The following is a 20,918-nucleotide window of genomic DNA, read 5'->3' on the forward strand; positions in this document are numbered from 1 at the left end:
ATTCAGAAGTAGAAAAAGTCTTGAAAATTATTTTGCAGGGCAATCTTTGGAAGGTCAAAAGACCACTCTTAATTTTTGTGGTAGTTGTTAGTGACTGGAGTGGTGATGCAAATTGGGTGGAGCTGATCATCTCATACACACAGGTAGGAATACAGGTAGTCCTCGATTTACAAGCAATCACTTAGTGACCATTTGAAGAAAATGGTATATAAAAAGGTACTTATCACCATTTATGACTCTTGCAGCATCCCCATGGTCACATGAGCATAATTCAGGTGCTTGACAACTGGAATGTATTTATGACAACTGCAATGTCCCAAGATCATGTGATCACCATCTGTAACCTTGCCAGCTGATTTATGGCAAGCAAAGTCAATGGGGGAAACCAGAGTTGCTTAATTACTGCATGATTCACTTAATAACTGCAGATTCACTTAACAACTGTGGCAAAAAGGTTGTAAATGGGATGCAACTCATTTAACAACTGCCTTGCTTAGCAACAGAAATTTTGGGCTCAATTGTAGTCATAAGTTGAGGACCATCTGTATTACCTTTTTAGAATAGAATAGAATAGAATAGAATAGAATAGAATTCTTTATTGGCCAAGTGTGATTGGACACCCAAGGAATTTGTCTCCAGTGCATATGCTCTCAATGCACATACAAGCAACAAGTAATAAATCATGATCATAATGATCATATTATCTTTTATATATTTTTTTCATGGAGAATATGCAGGTTTATTTATTTTTAAGTTTATTTAAAATTTTGTTCTGTTCTTTTATTTCCTGTAACTACGTTTTATGGTTTTAATTAATTTGAAGTAAAGATGGGAATGAATTAGAATTAAAGGAAATTCTAATTACATCCCCATCACCACTGTTTTATAATTCTTATGACTGAAAGGAAGAAAAGAGCACCTAATATTTTAAAGCACAGTTCGACAATTTGGCACCCTCCAGATATTATTGGCGGCACACCCTCGATGTAGGAGATGACCAGTCTGAGCCTGAGAAAGGGGTCAAACGCACGAGAGATCAAAGTCTAGCCCATCTTGAATTCCTTCTATTCTTATCTCCTGCTAATTTCCCTTAGCCTATTAGTAGTTCAGATTTTTGTAGAGAGCTTAAATTTGCAATAAATCTTTATATCCATTTGAACTGTCTGGCTCTCCTGATTTTCCTGGTGCTTGACACTTACCAATGAATACAGTAAGAAACTGCATTTCATTTTGAAGTTTCAGGGATTCCAGTGCTTATTGGATTTTTAGTTCCTTGGAAGGAAATTATTGAAATTATGCCTCTATAACATAATTCCTGTTCTCACCAATATTCTTGGTCAGCCTAAGCACCACAGAGTTTCTTCCATAGCCTAAGCCAGGGGTAGGCAACCCAAAACACTCAAAGAGCCACTTGGACCCGTTTCCCACCAAAAAACAAAACACTGGGAGCCGCAAAACCCTTTTGATATCTAAAATGAAGATAACACTGCATATATCCTTTTTTACCTTTATTATAGGTGTGTGTATGTGTATGTGTGTGTGTGTGTGTATGTGTATGTGTATATGTGTGTGTATACACACACACACACACACACACATATACACATTAAAAATAAAAGTAAAAATATGACTCTTGGGAATATCCATACTATTAAAACAATGATCACCAAGAGAATGCTTTAAGAGAATAAAATTACATACACACAGAGGTAAAAAAAAGGATATATGCAGTGTTATCTTCATTTTAGATGTCAAAAGGGTCTCTCTCTCTCCCTCCCTCTCTATCTGCCCTTGGTCTGCCACTCCTCTTCCCCCACTCTCTCTCTCCCCTCTCTCTCTCTTTCTCTCTCTCTCTTTCTCCCCCCCTCCTATCTGCTGCTCACCTGGCAAGCTTCAAGCTGTTGTCCAACAACCTCCGGGGTAGGCAACCTCGTCTCTTTTATGACTCATGGACTTCAACTCCCAGAATTCCTGAGTCAGCCTAGCTGGGCTAGCTAGCTCTCTCCTGCCCTTCTTGCTTCCTGCTTCCTTCAGAGACGCAGCAAAGGGAGGAGCTCCGCCTAGAAAGCTTTTCAGCTCCTCGGAGAACACTGTGAGTGCACTCTCTTTTACACATACACACACACAAAACACACACACACACACCCAGACACACACACAGAGAGAGAGAGAGAGAGAGAGAGAGAGAGAGAGAGAGAGAAGCAGGGAAGTGCAATTGCCTCTCTCTGTCTCTGTCTCTCTCTGCAAAGGCAGAGGAGGCTGGGAGCCACAGGGGAAGGCTCAAAGAGCCGCATGCGGCTCCGGAGCCGCAGGTTGCCGACCTGTGGCCTAAGCCAACCTTTCTGCCTCCCCTTTCCAGTACCAGCTCCGACTGCTTAAAAGAGAGCAGATATTGGCCCTATCATCATCCCGGATCTAATATTGCAAAAGAATGAGTAATGTTCCATTAATTTGATTCTTTGGAGTTGTTTAGCCAATATTTTCTCAAGTCATTTTTTCCTGGGGTCATATAAATTAGGACTATCAATTCTCCCCCTGTAAGCGTTCAAAGGGCATTGCTCAGATTGTCTATTCCAGGAGTCAGCAAATTACAACCTGTGGACCAAATCCAGCCCACCTGTTATTATACAGCCCACAAGCTAAATGGACAGACAGATTGCCAGGCTGGAGCCTCAGCTGAGCTCCCAGGACAGGATTGGGCCAAGGCTGGGGATCCTGGGTCCAGCAGCAGTCTATCTACAGCAGTGTTTCTCACCCTTGACAATTTTAAGGCATGTGGACTTCAACTCCCAGAATTCCACAGCCAGCAATGCTGGCTGTGGAATTCTGGGAGTTGAAGTCCACATGCCTTAAAATTGTCAAGGGTGAGAAACACTGATCTACAGCCTCTTGCTGGAGAATTGGTGCTATCTAATGCCTGCCTTGCTGTTTGGCCTGCAGTCCTGCCAACCGCATATAAAGAGGGCAGGATTGGCCCCTCACAAAAAGAGTTTGCCAACTTTTGTTCTAGACTACCGGTAATAATGGAACCCATGAAAATCTTGAATTCTAAAAAAAAATAATACAGAAATTGAAATGAACTTTCGAATATGGTTCAAACTAGCTCCCCAAACCACAGCAACATCTTGGCATAATAGATATATTAAGATCAGAAAATTTACACCATGAACCCTCCCTCTCAGTGTTCCCCCCCCACACCTTTGCTCTCTAAGTCATCCATACCAAGGTGAAGTGTTAATGCTTCACTCAGATTCATGGCCAGTTTCCAATTTAGGTAGCTTCAAATTTCACCCTTCAACTCAGTTGAGTGATTGCATTAAGATTAGGAGATATTTACTTAAAAAAAAAAAAGATTTGGAGATTTTTTTGGGGGGGGGGAGGAAAGGGCAGAAATATGTTTCGCTCACACTTCAGCAAGTGTGTGATGCTGCAGAAATAACAAGTCAACCTACTTGTAAATAGACATGAAGAAACAACTAGAAATACCCACACAAGATGTAGACTCCTAACTTATCATCAAACAAGACATTTTTGAACATGCACGCATGTAAGAATGTATTTGCATCATAGTAGGGACATTCCTTAGGCTTTTAACTTTACTGTCTTCATTTGGGGGGAAAGTACGGATCCTAGTCTAACAGAATAAGAGTTGGACGGGACCTTGGAGATCTTCTAATCCAAACCCCTGCTCAGGCAGGAAACCCTATACCAGTTCAAATAGCTGTACAATCTCTTCTTAAAAATATCCATTTTTGAAGCCCCCACAATTTCTGGAGGCAAGTCGTTCCCCTGATTAATTGTTCTAACTGTCTATGTTACTATTAGTAGACTATCATTCCTCTTTAGGATGAATTAGTACCAGTACAGTGGTGACAATATGGTCACCATCTGCAGCAATCTAACAGAATAGAATAGAATAAAAACTCTGTCACACTCCTGCATTTAGTGTCATTTCACAGTTGTTTGCAGATTTCTGGAACGAAGACATTTTGTGCTCTGGTATTCCAGATTTAGATATATTTCGTAACTCTTCCTCCCACAGTGGGAACTACTTTTATAGATGCAGCCTAGCTGTCAAACGCTTTTATAAGGGAAGAGAAATTCCACCTGAGCTATAAACAGTGTTTGGAGCAAGGAAATGGTTTTTTTATTTATTGAAAAACACTAACTACTGTTAAGTATCTCTTCTGAGAAAGCAAGTGAAGGATATAATTATCCTAAATAAATAAGTAAGAGTAAAGTAGATGTGACACTGTGTGAACACAATTAACATTCAATGTTTTCTATTTTTAAGTCTCTCTTAGGCAGTCCTCCCATTGCACATATTTATAAATATATATTATGTATCTTCTAGCGGGCCTACCCAAGGTTTTATGCTGCTAATCTAAAATTATTTTAAAATGTGCTTTCATTAAAAAACATTAGCATTCATTATTTTCTATTGATGTACCTAAGTTCCAGTCAATATGTGCTTCTAATCTGTCATTATAGTACGGTATGTGATTTTTAACCCTTCCCTTTAAATCAGTGGTTCCCAACTGTTTCTATACTCCGCATCCCTAGGACGCTTCCGATATATTCTTGCACCCCTTACAAAAGTTCAAAATAACAACAACGGATTATGCATATACACTATAATTTTGAAAACCCAAGTTTCTGCACCCCCTGAAATATCTCACACCCCCAGTTGGGAACCTCTGCTTTAAATGTTGATGTTGACCTGTCATTCTTAAGAGTGCTGGATTCAGGAAAAAGGAACTGATTGGCGGAAAACACTGTGCAAGTTTCAAGGAATCTTGTGGTCACGGATAGCACTGAAGAGCCTTCCCAATGCTGGCACTTCCAGATGTGATGGACAGCGCCCCCAATTTCTACGGGAGTTGCAACCCCCCCCCCATTCTTATTTATAACTTCACTTGGAAAGCCTGCTCCAAGGCCGTCTCCCAAAGAAAGACTGGGCATAACAGCTTAATTGCACAAGGCAGCAGATTTCTGCACGCTGCCTCTTCTGTGTGGCACTTTTAATCTGGCACTGCCTGGGAATGAGGACGCGGCCAGCAGGCCCTATGGGGACCGCACAGAGCAGAAGCCGAGATTGGAAGGAGGGGCGGAAAACGTCTTCATGAAACCACAATGTTTTTCCCAGCACCTGCTCTGCCTTACCAGTTCAGACTCTCCTGACGAGGCCTTTCCCTGAGGCCTTGGCCAAAGGGGCTTCCTCGCCTTCCAGTAAAAGTCTTAGCAAAGCCAGCGGTGCCGCTGGGAAACCTGTCACACGCGCCTACCCGCTCGGTGCATTTCCACACCCCACCTCCTTGTGCTTTTTTTTTTGCCGCCGCCGCCGCCACCCTCTCTCTCTTCGCGCTTTCCCGTTGGACTTGTCTTTATTTGGCGCTGTCGGAAACGCCGCGGGCTGCAACCTTCCCCCCTTCCCCACGTTTTGGGCTTCTTTTTTGCGAGCGACGCCGCTTCATACTGAGGAGGGGGAGGCAGGGGGAGCGCCTACGGATTATCCTGGTGTAGAAAGAAAACGCGCCGCGGCTCCTCAGAACAGGTAATCCAAGAGCAGGCGGCGGCGGGGAGGTGCGGGACAGGCGACACAGCCCAACCCTTTTGGCCTTAAAGTGATGGGCAGGGCAAGGCAAGGAGTGGGGTGGGGTGGAAAGATGCATTTTGGCCAGGCAGCAGATATAAGGGGGGGGGGGACTTTGCAACGGGTGACAACTGTGCAGAGGGCCCTTTCACGGCGAGGCGAGCGGGGCTCTGTGTTTGTGTGTGTGTTTGTGTGTGCGCGCGCGCCTCTGCATGAGATGCTGGAGATCGCGCTCCGCTTGGCCAGGACCGACGCGGCTGTGTAGCGAGCGCGTCTGGCTTCTGCGGTCTAAGAAAAAGCAATCTGGGTCGCTCTATCTGCTGCATTGCCTGCCTGCCCCCGCCCATTTGAGGCAGTGGCCTGCGCCAAGAGCGGGCAGGTCTGCTAACGTTTTGTCCTAAGGCTGGAGGTGTGTGGGCGGAGGTCCCCTTTCCGGAATGGGATTTTTGGGGGGGGGATTGGGTGCCGGCTCCGCCATGGCCCGAATGCGGTGGAGTGTGACATGCTGAACTCGCAGCTTCTACCTGCAGGGAAGGTACTTTTCACCTAGTGGGATTTCATCTCCTTTGAATTGGCATTTGCGAGAAGCCCTCCCTAATTAGGAAAGTAACCATGTGTCTGAGTCATCAGGAAAAAAAAAGAGGCCTAATCGTTTTGTTACTATTAGGGCTTTCATTAACAATTTTTTTAAAATGCGTGTTTCCAGATGAGGCAGCCTGAGCTACACCTGTGTCACTATATATATATATTGTATGACCATCACCTGCTATTCCTGCTTCTGTAATATCTCTCTTAAGAACAACCTAAGACTTTTGGTATGCTATGAATCATTCCAAAAGGGTGCATGTACGGTATATATAAAAAAAGCCCTTGGGATTCAGAGTCATAAAAATGAGAAGTAATGCTTCCATGTAATTTAGCTTGATGTGGGTTAGTGTTAAACCTTTAGAAAGTAGCTCATTCCAGTTAAACATTTAGAAAGTAGCTCATTCCAGAATGAAAAAGCAGATCTTTTTGTCCTATGAGTATACAAATATGTTATGTAAATCTAGGCTTGCAACTTGCAATGACAATTATTTCCAAATAAGGATAAACTAGTTTGCAACTGGACTGTATACTGCATTTAAGAGCTAATATAATAAAACATTACCATTTTGTGCTTCAATAAATTTAATAGTGTGTTAGAATTAAATAGAATTATTTCATTCCCAAATGTGGTGCCATTATTAAGAAAAGTGCATATTCATATATGTGAGGTCACCAGGAGTTGCACTTGCCTCAAGCACTGCTTCATCTCTCTTATTAGTAATAAAAATAGATTATTTTTCAATGAAATTATCTGCATGGAGTCCTTAATGATTATCTGCATGGAGTCCTTAATGATCTCTGAACTTGGTGGTTTGCTTGCAGATATTTCATTACCTAGCTAGTAACATAATCTGCATGGTTTTATTAAAAACCTAATTCTCTGTATATGAAAATCAAAGCCAAAAAGCACCCATGTTTTGGAGACTACAGGGATTGTTTCTTTTAATATTTCATATATTACATATACATATTAACATAGTCTTTGCCAATAAACTTGCCATTGTTTTTATTTAAACTTATTAAGTATCCTGTTGTTTTTAATATTTTTAGAATAAACATCAACAAATAAAATAGGCCATAAAAATTCAGGGGACTAGAAAACAAAAAAAAATTCTCATTACATTAAGACTAACATGTTCCTATGTTTACTGAAAAATGAGCCATGGTCATCATTGCATTTTGTGTTTCAGTCACTTCTTTCAAACCCATTTCAGGTCATCTATTCTGGAATAGGAATAAAACAAGCTTTTTTAAATAAAAAAAGAAATCTAATAAAATAAGCATTATGAATAATTGGGCATCTAACACAAGCACTAGAATCTAAAAAGCCAGGTGGAGAATGAAAGTTTATTTTGTGAATAAATGAAATTATTTTAATAAGGACAACTAAAAACTGGGATGATTCCTAGGGATTGAAAATGTTGTGTAAACATTTGTTCATAATTGGTAGTAGAAGGGATGTGCTAGTTCAAAATGGTAGAAGGTTAAGTTGTGAGATCATTCGAATCATTTTAATTTCTCCTTCACTGGACTGTTTTCTGTTTTTATTCAGCACAGTAACAATATAAGGAATGAGTCATTGTTCCCCATGACTCTAGAGTTGCCATTTCTGGACTAAGTGACCACTAGATGGCAGGAAATAGATACTGAAATATGTAACTCTTTGCTGACACCTACTGAGCATCTATATTTGTACAGACTGGATATGCCACCATGACATGATTTCCCATTTGATGGATACTAAGTTCAGAATCCTAACTGAAATCATAAAAGTTTGGAAAAGAGAATGAAACTACATGAAAGCTGGGTACAGATAGTGCTTGGTTAATGTTCATTCATTCAGCTTGGTCGCTCAACAGTGAGACACAGGTGAAGTGGGCACAGCAGCGCCTGCATTTTCTGTATCGCATGAGAAAAGTACATCTTCCTTCACCTGTCCTTACCACTTTCTATAGAGGGTTGATCCAGAGCATCCTATCTTATTGCATTACTATCTGGTTTGGAAGCATCATTGTATCAGACAGAAAGATGGTGCAGAGAGTGGTGAGGATGGCAGAAAAGATTATTGGTTATTCCTTCTATCCAGGACATAGCATATAAGCGATGCTTGAGCAAGGTCTTCAGGATTATCTGGGACACTACACATCCTCTTCACAACCTATTTTCCTTGTTACTTTCTGGGAGGAGGCTTCGTGGTATCCAAAGCAGAACATCCAGATTCAGTCACAGTTTTGTTCCATATAGCATCAACCTAGTGAACTCTCAAGTTTCCTCTTTTCGCTATGTGTTCAGAATGGACAGTGATTAATATTTATATGTATGGGCATAGAGATATATCTCTGTGTATGTGTGTGTATGTATGTGTATAGCATGAGTATATGTGTGTTATATATGTGTATGGATAGATATATACCTTCTTTTGAGAGCAGGCCACAGAATTTCATTTTTAATGTGGGCCAGTGTGCTCACAGTAAAAAATGTCAATAAAGGTTATTTTATCTTATCCTGTCCTGTCCTATCCTATCTTATCCTATCTTGCCTTGTCTTGCCTTACCTTATCCTATCTTACCTTATCTTACCTTGTCCTGTCTTGTCTTGTCTTATTATGTTATCTTTGGTGACCATTCAAAGTTATGACAATGCTGAATTATACCTGATCCTTGAAATTGTGGCCATTGGAGTGATCATGTGGTCAACCACAGCACCACTCCAATGGCCACAACCAACATGCAACCAACATACAATTAAAATGGTTACAGTGTCCTGCAGTCAGAGGATCGCTATTTATGAACATCACAGCCGGCTTCTCATATCCATAGACAATGAAAAAGCTAGTAGGACGTCACAAATGGCAATCGTGTGACATGCTTCATGACCCATGCAGGATTTCGCTGTTGACTGGAAGGGCCAGAACTGCTATCATAAGTTTGTGCAGTCATGTGACATCACACTTTATCACCACCTTGGTTAGTAATATTGTTCCTGTTCTCAATTACCATGGTTTGCTAAGTACCTGTGGTATACTGTGAAACATAGAAAATGGTTTTTCTTTTTTTAATTTAAAATTCTGGCCATTGGCAAGTGGCTTACATAACTAGATTTCTATATATACTAATACATTATTCTGTTCATAGAAGTAAGACTGAAACATTGTTCTGATTTTCATCATTATTTACTTCAAGCCAAGCAAGCTATAGCCAAACCAGATTTCCTGAAAATATTAAGAAAGTGTGAAGTGGGTAGCATTTAAGTAAAATATTTTAGTCTGCTTGTATGCAGGATGAAAAGGGTTATACTATGAATTGCAGAATTATTTGCTGTTCCTTTGATGCTAATTATCTTTAAATGTTTTAAATATACTTGTATTTTTCATCAGGAAATTTGCCTGGTTGAAGTAACACAGAAATGTGAACAATGCATATTTTTAAACAATGTTTATCCTGGCTTTTTTTTCTTTTCATGATTTTAAATAATTATGAGTTAATTATGAGTTGGAATAAGTACTGGTAAAAAGTTTTTCTATTAACTTTCAAAATAGTCTTGCACATACGTTTTTATGTTTATTTGAATTCTGAATGGAACAGAAGACATTATGGACTTGCCATTCATTCATTCATTCTTCTTTGACTCATTAAATTCTATTAACTATATATAGACTTTCCAGAGTTGTCAAGTCAGGTGGCATACAAATTTCATGAATGAATGAATGATATACTGAAATATATGCTGTTACTGGATATTAACAGTATTTGCTTCCTTCCAGTAATTGGATTTGTGGCATTAATTAATTGGATTGTAAGCACTTCAGAATATTTGATCAGTGCATGGCCAAAGAGATCCTCTGTACTTTACATAACTATTGATAGAGAAGATACTTAAAATGTTGCATTTTATTGGCTGCAAAGAGAAAATAAAACAAATAAAAAAATAAGCATCTGTGTATGGTGATTCAAAAAAGTAGCACTAAATGTTATATGGATAATTAGAAAAACTGTTGCCTTGGTAACTTTAAATCAGCCATTTTTTTCCAAAATACTCTGGTTGTTATGGCATCAAAAGTTATTACATCCATATGTGAAAAAAACCTTCTTTCCTTCTTCCTTCCTTCCTCATATGAATATGTGTATCCAACATTGGTATTCTAAAGCAGGAATGTCCAGATTTTAATCTTAAGGCTTTTTAACAGGAAGAAACTCCTGTCCCACCAAAACTGTGAGATATATTACAAGCCCACCCCTATTTGTTTCTTGATACTGTTGATGATTAAATCAGTCTCGGGGGAAAAACTTGCTTAGTTGAATTTGCAGATGTCTTGTGGACTTGAAAAAGGTCTCATGGGCTTTAGGCATTATTTTAAAAATATCCTTGGGTTTCTAGCATTTGATGGAATTATAAGAGAAGGTTAAAAATGCTTATTGGGGAAAATGGATTTGCATAACAACTGCTGCGTTCATTTAATAACCATTGTAAGGAATGGTGATTACTTACCTCGACTTACAACTGCAACAATTCATTACCATAATTCTAGTCTCAATTCCTGCTGTCAAGTCAGGATCTACCTATAATGTAAATAACATCTAACACATTTTACATTCTTGAGATGTTTCCAGCTGTCAGAGCATATTTGGGGACACTTCTTTCTAATTTCCATTGAAAACAAATTGAAAAAAAAAGTGAAGTCACAAGAAAAGGATATGCAGAAATTACGGATAGCGATAATTACCTTATTTACAGTAGTTATTAGCTAAATTGTTGGGAGATCACACAGACCTTCTTGCATTCATGAGGTGGTTAACACATTTAATGTGATTTTAAAAACAGTTTAATCGAGGTGAAAGCTTAAGTTGTGGAGTTTAGCCAAGGCTGGATATTTTCTCCATATGTTCTACTTCTAAGATGTTAACTTGACGTGAAGTGTTAATTTAAAAAGAAAAAAGATGCAATTTGGCAACATTTATTCATTTCCACGTGCAGGGCTGTCTGTGGTGACGGTCATTGGTTTCAGAATAGTGGGCATGGCTGGGTGATTTAGCCCCACCCCTTTTTACATGTGTACAATGCATGAATGCTCTTTTAAAAAAGACTGAGTTTTGATTGCCTCTTCATGCATGGCATTTTGAAGCGAGTGATTGACACTGCAGATAGCCCTGAGTTTGGAAGAGGTATTCACAACCAGAAAATTAACTGAGTTTGGTCTAGTGCAGGAGTAGGCAACTTTGGTTCTTTTATGACTTGTGGACTTTAACTCCCATGCTGGCTCAGGAATTCTGGGAGTTGAAGTCCACGAGTCATAAAGCACCAAGGTTGCCTACCCCTGGTCTAGTGGTTAAGGCACCAGACTAGAAAGCAAGAGACTGTGAGTTCAAGCCTTACCTTAGCCATGAAAGCAGGCCAGGTAACCTTGAGCCCCTCACTCTCTCAATTTCCCTCACAGGGTTGTTTTTGTAGGGAAAATAGGAGGAAGGTCTGTTTAATGTGTTCACCACCTTGAGTTATCTGTAAAAATAATAAAAGAGTGTGTGTGTGTATGTAAAAATATAATTTCATGGTTCTCTAAAATCTACACTTCTCATACAACAGCTAGTATTATATGTGTATCTCCTTTTTTTCAGAATGGCAGAGGTGGCTTTGATAGAAAGGTTGGAAAAAGCTGTAATTAGGCTTGAATCATTGTTATCAGAATCACATAGAGCTGCTGGAACTATCAATGGAATCAATGGAGGTATGATTTTATTGTTTCAGAAACTATTTTTTATTTGGTTGAAAAGTGAACACCTAAATGTCCTGTGGTGGTAACATTTGTTCTGAAAGAAAGCTAAAAGATAATCAATCAGTTCCATCATATTTTTAAATTACCTATATGGAATATTAATCTTTCATTTTAATCAAAGTTTTATGTTCTGCAGAAAAGATGTGTAATTCATCTATTATCCACATTATTGATGTTTTAAATTTTTCTCCATATTTCAACATTACTGTTTTGATTGCTACAAATAATTTACTGTCCAGTAAAACAAAAATTAGCAGAAATGTTCTGTGTTGCAAAAATGAAAATACCTATTTTCCACTTTACCAAATTTTGACATTGGATTAAAAATGTGCTTGGGTCACTAAAAGTAGTTTAAGGGTTATTTTTATTTTGGGTTGGGGTTTTTTTTGTTTTTGTTTTTTTGATACTTTTTTCCCATTGGGGTCTTTTCCATTGTATTTCTATAGTCCATCTCAAGAAGCACGTAGTTGTCTGATAACTTAGAAAAAAAACACAGTTAACAAACTACTGATCCAGTGAACCTGCAAGTGATAGATTACAGTACAATACAATCAGCTCTTTTAGCTTTACAGTACTGTAATACTTTATAACAATTATACATGCTTTGGTGTCTCAATTTGCAGATCATAGACATTCAAAATAAAACTTTTCATAATGTCAGCAGTAAGGTGCTTTCCTCCAATCTCTGAGTTAGCAGAAAAGAATATCAGTGGAGAAAGTGCTGTACCTGCTGATTACCTCTGCCTTGCCTTAGACTCAGAACCAATTACTGTTGTCCACACTCAGTTCAGTGTGGGATAACTTCAAGGTATCAGTTGCTGGGTGACTTGCCATCCCTTCCCCTTTAATCTAGTGTCCTCAGTCTATACCAGGGGTCTTCAAACTTTTATGATTTGTGGACTTCAACTCCCAGAATTCCTCAGCTAACGTGCCTGACTGAGGAATTCTGGGAGTTGAAGTCCACAAGTCATAAAAGGGCCAGGTTTGAAGAGCCCTGGTCTATAGGCATGAAAACCAACCACCAATCATGTGTTGGGGGAGTGCTGAGTGTTCAGGTATTGTTGTTGTTGTTTTTTGTCACTTAATGTGTATTTGATTTTTCATTGTGGATACTTTCTTGGACTTTGTTTTTGCTAAAAATAGAGGCTTCTGCTTCAAGGCCTTATAGCTTACATACACAAGGCCAATTTGTCACATCATTTTCTGCTAAGGCTAAGGAAGCAGGACTGTGTGTGGAGAATTTCCTCCACCTACTGCAACTCTTAACTGAGATTCCCTGCTGCTGAAATGGCCAATTCTCTTTATCAAGAACTGGCAATCGCATTTTTTTTAAAAAAAATAATAATTAAAAAAATATATTTTTTTAAAAAATGTATAGTTTCAAGCTGTTATCCAAATCCTCCAGAAATTTTCTATCGTATTATTTCCACACTGGGGCTTTCAGTAGTTAGAAGAACAATGGAGGAAGAGACCCTGAAAAATTTAGAAAGGGAATCTCACTGCTAGTGATAATCTGCAGGGCCTCCTCTTTTCTCCCATGACTGATTCAGAGCAGCCCGAAAGGTCCATGTTTTGCTTGCATTAGGAATCAGCGCAGTCCTTCCAATTCCATTTCTTCCTAATGGTCAAAGGTCTAGCCTGACAATAGGAGACTTTAAGAAGCAATAGTTCATATTCCTGACACTTGCTTCTGGGTCTCCATAATGTCCCAGCTTTGCTTTCTCTTCATCTCTGGGATGGGAACCTTCATAGCTTGAGGCTTATGGAGTACACTTGAAGGAAATCTTCCTTTGGTTCTTTGCTTCAAGATAGCAGTGCATTTAGGTCATTGCCTCTGATGTTGGACAGGACATCAGCTATGACTCAAGACATGTTACCCAGCTCAGATGCTTCTTCTGTGGCCAGCCAGAATGATCAGTTCACCAAATTCCAAAGAATTCATGGTGTTAGCTGCCAGACTTGGTACTATATACTCTCTCCATGACTTTGAATGTTATAACCCATACAGTTGGCTCCTCCTTCAATTGCCAGTCCTTTTAAAGAGCCAATCACTTATTAATTGTCCAGAAGACCTGCATTTCTTTAAAAAAAACTGCATATATGTAGCATGTACAAGGGGTTGACAGTAGAACTGGAGTTGCTTGTTTCTCATTCCAAAGACAGAAGGATTTCTAGAACAATTTACTTGAATTCCACCTCTAGACATGGTGATTATTAGAATATGGACACTTCTCTCTTAACATTTTATACATTTACTTTATCAAATGCCAATGTATCAGTACATAGATATATTGAAATATGTTACATTATAAAGGTATAGAAAATAGATGTATGTTAGTCAACTAGACCTAACATGTTTTATTACTTTGCTTTAATTACTTTATTATTTAAAAAATAGATAGGGATTAAATATATGGGTTCCAGAAAAGGAACCTTGTTTTAGGATTTAAAGATTGGAAGTAGCTCTTCTTAAATCTATTTCAGAACAAGTAAAGTAAATGTTTACATTTTACAAAATTCCATACAAAATTTTATTATTACTCTGTGTGGAAAAAGATGGCACAGGCCAGGGCCAAAATGTAAGAATAATTTAAATCTAGATATTCAGTAAATTTGCTATGTTTGCTTCTGCAGCAACTGAGTTTACAAGATGCTTTCCTGGTTATATGGGGTTTTCATTTTAGATTGTGAAATGAATATAACATTTTAGCCAGTTCTTTCAGTTCAGCTTTCTTCCACAGAACTAGCACCATATGTTGAAGCTTTCGACAGACTCATGAATGAGAGTGTAGTTGAGTTTATAAAGAATAGCAAGATCCTTGGTGGTGATATAAAGACTCATGTAAGTATTTATTTCTGTTTTAGTTTCTAATTATGAAGGTTTAATTTTCACAAAAAGATGGGTCTTCCATTGACTCCCTCTAGACTACTAAAGGTCCAGTACTTGCTGAAATTTCAAAGGGTGAAGAAATAGCTTTCAAAGCAAGTTCAGAAAGGAGTTGAATCTAGAACTTCCTTATTCTAGCCAAAAACTGAGTTAAATGTATAGAAGTCAAATCCACCTTTCCCAACAGACAACTATAATATACTTAATGTAGATACCAAACAATAGCTGGCCCGAGAATGTTATTCAATTATAAATGTTTTTGAAGGAATATAAATGCGAAGACCACTTACAATATTCTCAGACTTAAGTTCGGTTTAGCTAAACTTATGTTTATTCTCAATATTCAGATGTAGATCATCTGCCTGGCTCTTCTTTCAATTATATTAAATTTGCTAATTGAAAACATTTCCTAAAATCAATGTCAACTCCTAATCATAGCAAAATTATTACCAAGATCTGGTAGAATCAAGTCTGATTTTGTAACATAACTAGACAAGATATCATATATTAGTGCAATGACATTAGGAATTGTCCTGCATAGTGTATTTATATCATTACCTTTCTTTACCTCTGCAATACATTTTCTTAAAAGTTTTCTGACTTAGGCTGCACTGCGAAAAAGAGACCATGGTGGATCTCAGTGGACTTGATCCAGCACCTGTGCTTTGCCTTAGCAGGTCAAAGAAGGAATGCTTTTCTTCTACATATTTTATAGGCCACATGTCCCATGCATTACATGTACAGCTGCTTCTTCTTTCATATCAGGAGTTGAAAAGCAAGTTGTATTTGGTTTCAGAAAACACCTGTTGTCCAGAAAACTGCCAGATACACAGGAAACAGTATATTATTTCTTGGAATATGTTTAGAGTATTTTTAAACATAATCTTATGCGTAATTACTGGAGGAGAAACCCAGAGAATTAAATGGAACTTTTAAAGTTAAACATATGTAAGATCACATTAACATGGACATAAATATCTATGTCCAATCTTGTGAATTTAATTTACCCCATGTGATCTATTTAATTATATTGTGTTTTCAGTTGAACTTGGAATTTAAGTGATATTGATATTTAATTGATACAATATATTATGGTTGTTTATATGTAGTTTTTAAAATTCTGTCTAGAAATAATAAATGTTAAGAGTTGATTTGTAAACTTCAAGCATAGGAGAGCAAGACATAAAGTGTTTTAATTAAAACACCTTTAATTTACTGAACCCTATGCTGAAAGGAAAACCAACTTTTTGGAATAAAAAATCATACTAGTTCATATGGAACTCTTTGGGGGCCAAAGGAATTGACAGGGCTAGTGGCAATCCACAGACATATACTCATAGGCATATGCTCATTTTCAACCTACATGTAAAATACTCGTTAGGTTGGGGGAGCAAGTTTTTTTATTCTTAAATGACTCCCCCCACCTTGAATAACAGGTTTTTTAAATTTTGATTTAACTAATTGAATTCAGCCATTGTGGAATCTTTGAGCTCTGGCTTAGCACAGATATGAAAAATTACAGCCTATGGTTGCATATAGCACATGCCAGCAAGTTTATTTCAGCCATAGATCTCTCAACAAGGGTAGTTGCCCAAAATTTGGCTATGGGGATATTTGGAATTTTCTTTAAGAGGTGAAATGGGTGCCAACCATCTCATCTTTTAAAAATTTCCAAGGCTCCCTCAAAAATCAAGGTTACTTGAGGTTTTGCCCGTGTCTGTTTTTGAAGCATAGTACAGTTTTCATTATGCATGGAAAACCTATTGCAGCTGTTGGGTTACCAAAAGTTTGTTTCTTCATTTCCTTGTCAAACAAAGCCAGAAGGATATAATACTTCTTTTATTTAAATATCTTGTTTCTATCTGACCTCAAAGCTGTAATAAATAAATTTGAATTTTGATCGTTTCCCTACTTATTCAGTCTTCTTAAAGGTTTTATGTGCCATGCAAAAAGCAGCCATGGTCTGCATAAATTTGTACCTCACCTTATATATTTGAAAGGAAAAAAAATCCAAATGGGTGATTGTTTTTAATCATATTTGCTGATAGCAAAAATATTATTCTGAATTACTTGATTAGAAGGTAATCGTTCTGAAAGACCGCAATTCAGTTAATAATTTTGGGAGTTAGTTTTATAATAAAGGCTACAAAGTGAAAGCATAATTTGTTATAGCTGGCTTAGGTGAGTAACTTGTAGCCATTAGCTCAATGTCTACAGTAGCTCCTGAAAGGTCAGGGCTTCATTCTGAACCACGTCTTGAACTGATGATCTGATAGATCAGTATCAGGTTTGGCTAAAGGAGGAATGATAGCCACAGTTGTCAAGGGAACGTTGCAATAATAAGTGCGAGTGGAACAAGCGACACTTTCTCTGTTGGACGTGCTCACGTGTAAAAACAAAGGAAAGGTTGGCTGTTGTAGTACAGGTAGTGCTCGACTTACAACAGTTCATTTGTTAGTCAGTTGGTGACTTACAACGGCACTGAAAAAAAGGGATTTATGACCATTTTTCACACTTATGACTATTGCAGCATCCCCATGGTCATGTGATTTACATTCGGATGCTTGACAACTGATTCATATGTATGATGGTTGCGGTGTCCTGGGATCGTGTGATCCTCTTTTGCAACCTTCTAACAAGCAAAGTCAGAGGGGAAGCCAGGTTCACTTAATAGCCGGGTTACTAACTTAACAACTGCAGGGGTTCACTTAACAAATGTGGCAAGGAAATTCATAAAATGGGGCAAAACTCACTTAACAAATTTCTCACTTAGCAACATAAATTTTGGGCTCAGTTGTGGTTATAAGTTGAGGACTACTGAATGACAGGTCTGACATTATTATTAGAGACAATGAGAGGCTATTCTAGGTAGCAGATTCTGAAAAGGAGAGAGCTGCAGGGCTCTGTATGGTGCCGACACAGGACTCACACCTCATGTTATCATGGATTGTTTAGCAAGGGTTAGATAGAATAGGCTGAGCCCAAACCAACAAACTGTGTTAGAGTTTAGCATGATATATGAAGCAAATTATATATGAAGCTAGTCATGTCTCATATCCCCAAGCCATGAAGCTGCAATGGAGAAGGCTGTCCTGTCACTGTTGAGTAATGAAGAATTCAGCCACCTGTTCTGCTCAGAAAACAAGGAGGCTGAGCAGGTGTATACACGTGCGGGCATCATATTGCATTTTCTCTCAGGTAACAACATGTCTTGAGGTGATGATTTCTTTTTGTTTTGCTTTATCCCATCCCTCTGATTCTTTAGAGAAATGCAAGTCAGTCTAGATTTGGATGAACAGGCATGATCAGTATGCTGTCGTTCTAACCAAGAACAATTTTGTCTTGTCTGGGTTTCGTTTCAGTTGATTACCCTTCATTCAGTGAATCGGGATATATGCCGGTTCAGTCTCCTTTGACATAGAGTTGCCCAGTGTTTTTCTAAAGCCATCACAGAGCCATTTATACAGAGGTTCATTGAAACAATTTACACTTTGAGCTTTTTTCCACAATGCTATTGTGATACAATTGTTCATGTTTATTTTGGAATGAAGAGTTTCTATAACTCCTTTTAATGTGCTTGTCAACAGTTTGAATTGATTTTGAATGATAGGAAGGTTGAAGTGATGATGACGTACAAGAAGATAATACAGGAAAACAAATTACAAATAAATTACATAGGATGGGTAAAATGGTTTCCTTTTGTTGCCCTGTATATAATTTATTGGAAAATCTAAGATTTAGTATTGTGAAACAGAACATACATTTCTCTATCCTCTACATACAATTTATAATTTGTGAAATTATAAACAATAATTTTCCCTTCTTCTTTTCTCTTAAATTAAAATTTCACATTTTAACTTAAATTTTATTGACTCTCTTAAATGAGATTGAAAAAAACCCCCACATCTGTTGGTTTTACCTAGCGATGTCTCTCTATATATTGACATCGTTGCAAATAAAACATTAAAAATTGTTCTTATATATATAGGTAGTCCTCAACTTACAACAGTTTGTTTAGTGACTGTTCAAAGTTACAACAGCACCGAAAAATGTGACTTAAGACCATTGTTCACATTTACAATCATTGCAGCATCCCCGGGGTCACACGAACAAAATTCAGTTGCCTGGTAACTGGTTCATATTTATGAGTGTTGCAGTGTCCCAAAGTCATTTTGCACCTTCTGACAAGCAAAATCAATGGGAAAGCCAGATTCACTTAACGCTTGTGTTATTAACTTATTAATTGCAGTGATTCACTAAACAATTGTGGCAAGAACGGTCGTTAAATGGGGCAAAACTCACTTAACAAATGTCTCACTTAACAACAGAAAATTTGGGCTCAGTTGTGGTCATAAGTCGAGGTTTACCTGTATTATTCTTACCCACAAATTGCACCACAAGAAAGCAGAAATAGATGAAAGCAAAAAATGGTTTCTGCAGGAATGTGTACAAAATGGACGGACTTGATTCAGATTAAAATGTTACCTTTACTTCTATTTACGAAGTGCACTGTTCTGCTAGCGGTTACTAGAAACCACACTGTAGCTTGGTTAGAGTACATGGGTTTAGCTAAATAGGATTTGCAGATCAAAGAGATTTGGATAGCTTTATTTAAGGGATCATAACAGTCTCAGGTAGAGAAAGTCCAATTAAAAGTGTTTGTTTTTAATACTTTTAATTCATAGCTTATTCCCTTGCTTATCCTTTTTCCATAGGCAGAAATGGTTCATGCAGCTTTCCAAGCTCAGAGGGCATTTCTTTGGTTGACCTCACGTTATCAAGAGCCCCAAGAGGTAAGAAATGTTGTGGTCCCCTGAAATGTTAAAGTTTTGTTGGCTGGTTTCTAAAAATGGAAAATTGGCATGTTGTAAAGCAAAACAAAATCAGACTTTTGGTTCATTTTATTTAAAAAAAAGTCTGGGTGCCTAAACTTATTTAAAAAAATAAAAATGATTGGCTCTTGTAACGCAGTGGTTTCGTTGGATGTATGCCCAGAATAAAAGACCATACCCTAAAGAATGGCAGATGAATTTCTGCCGGTGGATGTAGGAGTCCTATAAATAAAGTTATTTTTCCCAGTCTTGGTTAAATATCTGGAAATATCTCAAAATTTGTTTTAATTCTCTAGTTAATAGTTCTGATAAAGTTGTGAAGTAAGAAACTTTCATTAAATGACAACTTAATTGCATATAAAACTGACATCTTAGGCATCAGTGAATTGGGAAGAATTGGATCATTCAGTCAGAAAATAAGACTGTTTATGACACATACATATATGAAAAACAAAACAAGAATTAGTTGCTTTTATAATTAAAAAGTTTATAGCAAGAACAATGATTGGCTAGAGTGCAATCGGTGACCATAATCCATTAGACTTTATGGACATCCCTTTAATATCATGACTGTCCACTTATGCTCCAACCACTAATGCAGAAGAGGAAGTTGATGGGTTTTATGATCAAGTTCAATTTGAAATTGACACAACATGCAAGCAAGATGTGCTGTTTGTGATTGGAAACTGGAAATTTTAAGGAGGAAAATGGAGTTGGGTTGTAAGATTTAGGAAACCAAAATGAAGTAGGAGAGCAACTTTTTAAATTTCTGCCAGTACAGTGATTTATTCATAGATAACACTGACCTCAAATCATCAAAACAACACCTCTACACATGGACCTCAATAGACTAGTGCATAGAAATTAAATTGATTATAGTACTGCTAAAAAGTGGAATTGGTATAATGAAATACTGTACAGTAGAGATGCAACATCCAAGATACTGTAGAAAATACTCTATACTTAACATTATTATCTATAGCATTACAAAATGAAGTGACATTAGCACTCTAGTCCTTACCAAGTCAGAAGGCTATAAGAATTAATAGAACACCTTCACAGAAAATGGCAAACAACAGAAACAGAATAATTAAAGTTTGTAATTAAGCTACACCAGCAAATCTGGAGAAAACCAGATTGGAAGAGGCCTATCTACATTCCAGTATCAAAAAGGAGATTTGACAGCATGTACAAGCTTCCAAACTACGCTACACTATTCTTAATTTCACATGCTGGCAAAATAATGCT

At 37.8% G+C, this 20,918-nt stretch overlaps 1 protein-coding gene across 4 annotated transcripts in view; it reads left to right on the top strand.

Annotated features, from left to right (window-relative positions):
• Positions 1-4,991: 4,991 nt before the first annotated feature.
• CAP2 (cyclase associated actin cytoskeleton regulatory protein 2) overlaps positions 4,992-20,918 on the top strand; it is a 35,902-nt gene continuing 19,975 nt past the window's right edge. The window contains exons 1-4 of one of the 4 annotated variants that reach the window (XM_039348969.1): positions 4,992-5,554; positions 11,794-11,903; positions 14,693-14,793; positions 19,554-19,631. In XM_039348969.1, coding sequence (XP_039204903.1) covers positions 11,795-11,903; positions 14,693-14,793; positions 19,554-19,631 — 288 coding nt within the window. In that variant the 5' untranslated portion in view covers positions 4,992-5,554; position 11,794. Of the gene's footprint in view, positions 5,555-5,773; positions 6,129-11,793; positions 11,904-14,692; positions 14,794-19,553; positions 19,632-20,918 lie in introns of those variants that run through there. The other 3 variants (XM_039348962.1, XM_039348989.1, XM_039348978.1) reach the window with 3 other exon arrangements.

This window comes from Crotalus tigris, unplaced genomic scaffold, assembly GCF_016545835.1.
Source record: "Crotalus tigris isolate CLP2741 ecotype Arizona unplaced genomic scaffold, ASM1654583v1 scf7180000017564.2150845, whole genome shotgun sequence".
In the NCBI taxonomy this organism is placed as follows: Eukaryota; Metazoa; Chordata; class Lepidosauria; order Squamata; family Viperidae; genus Crotalus; species Crotalus tigris.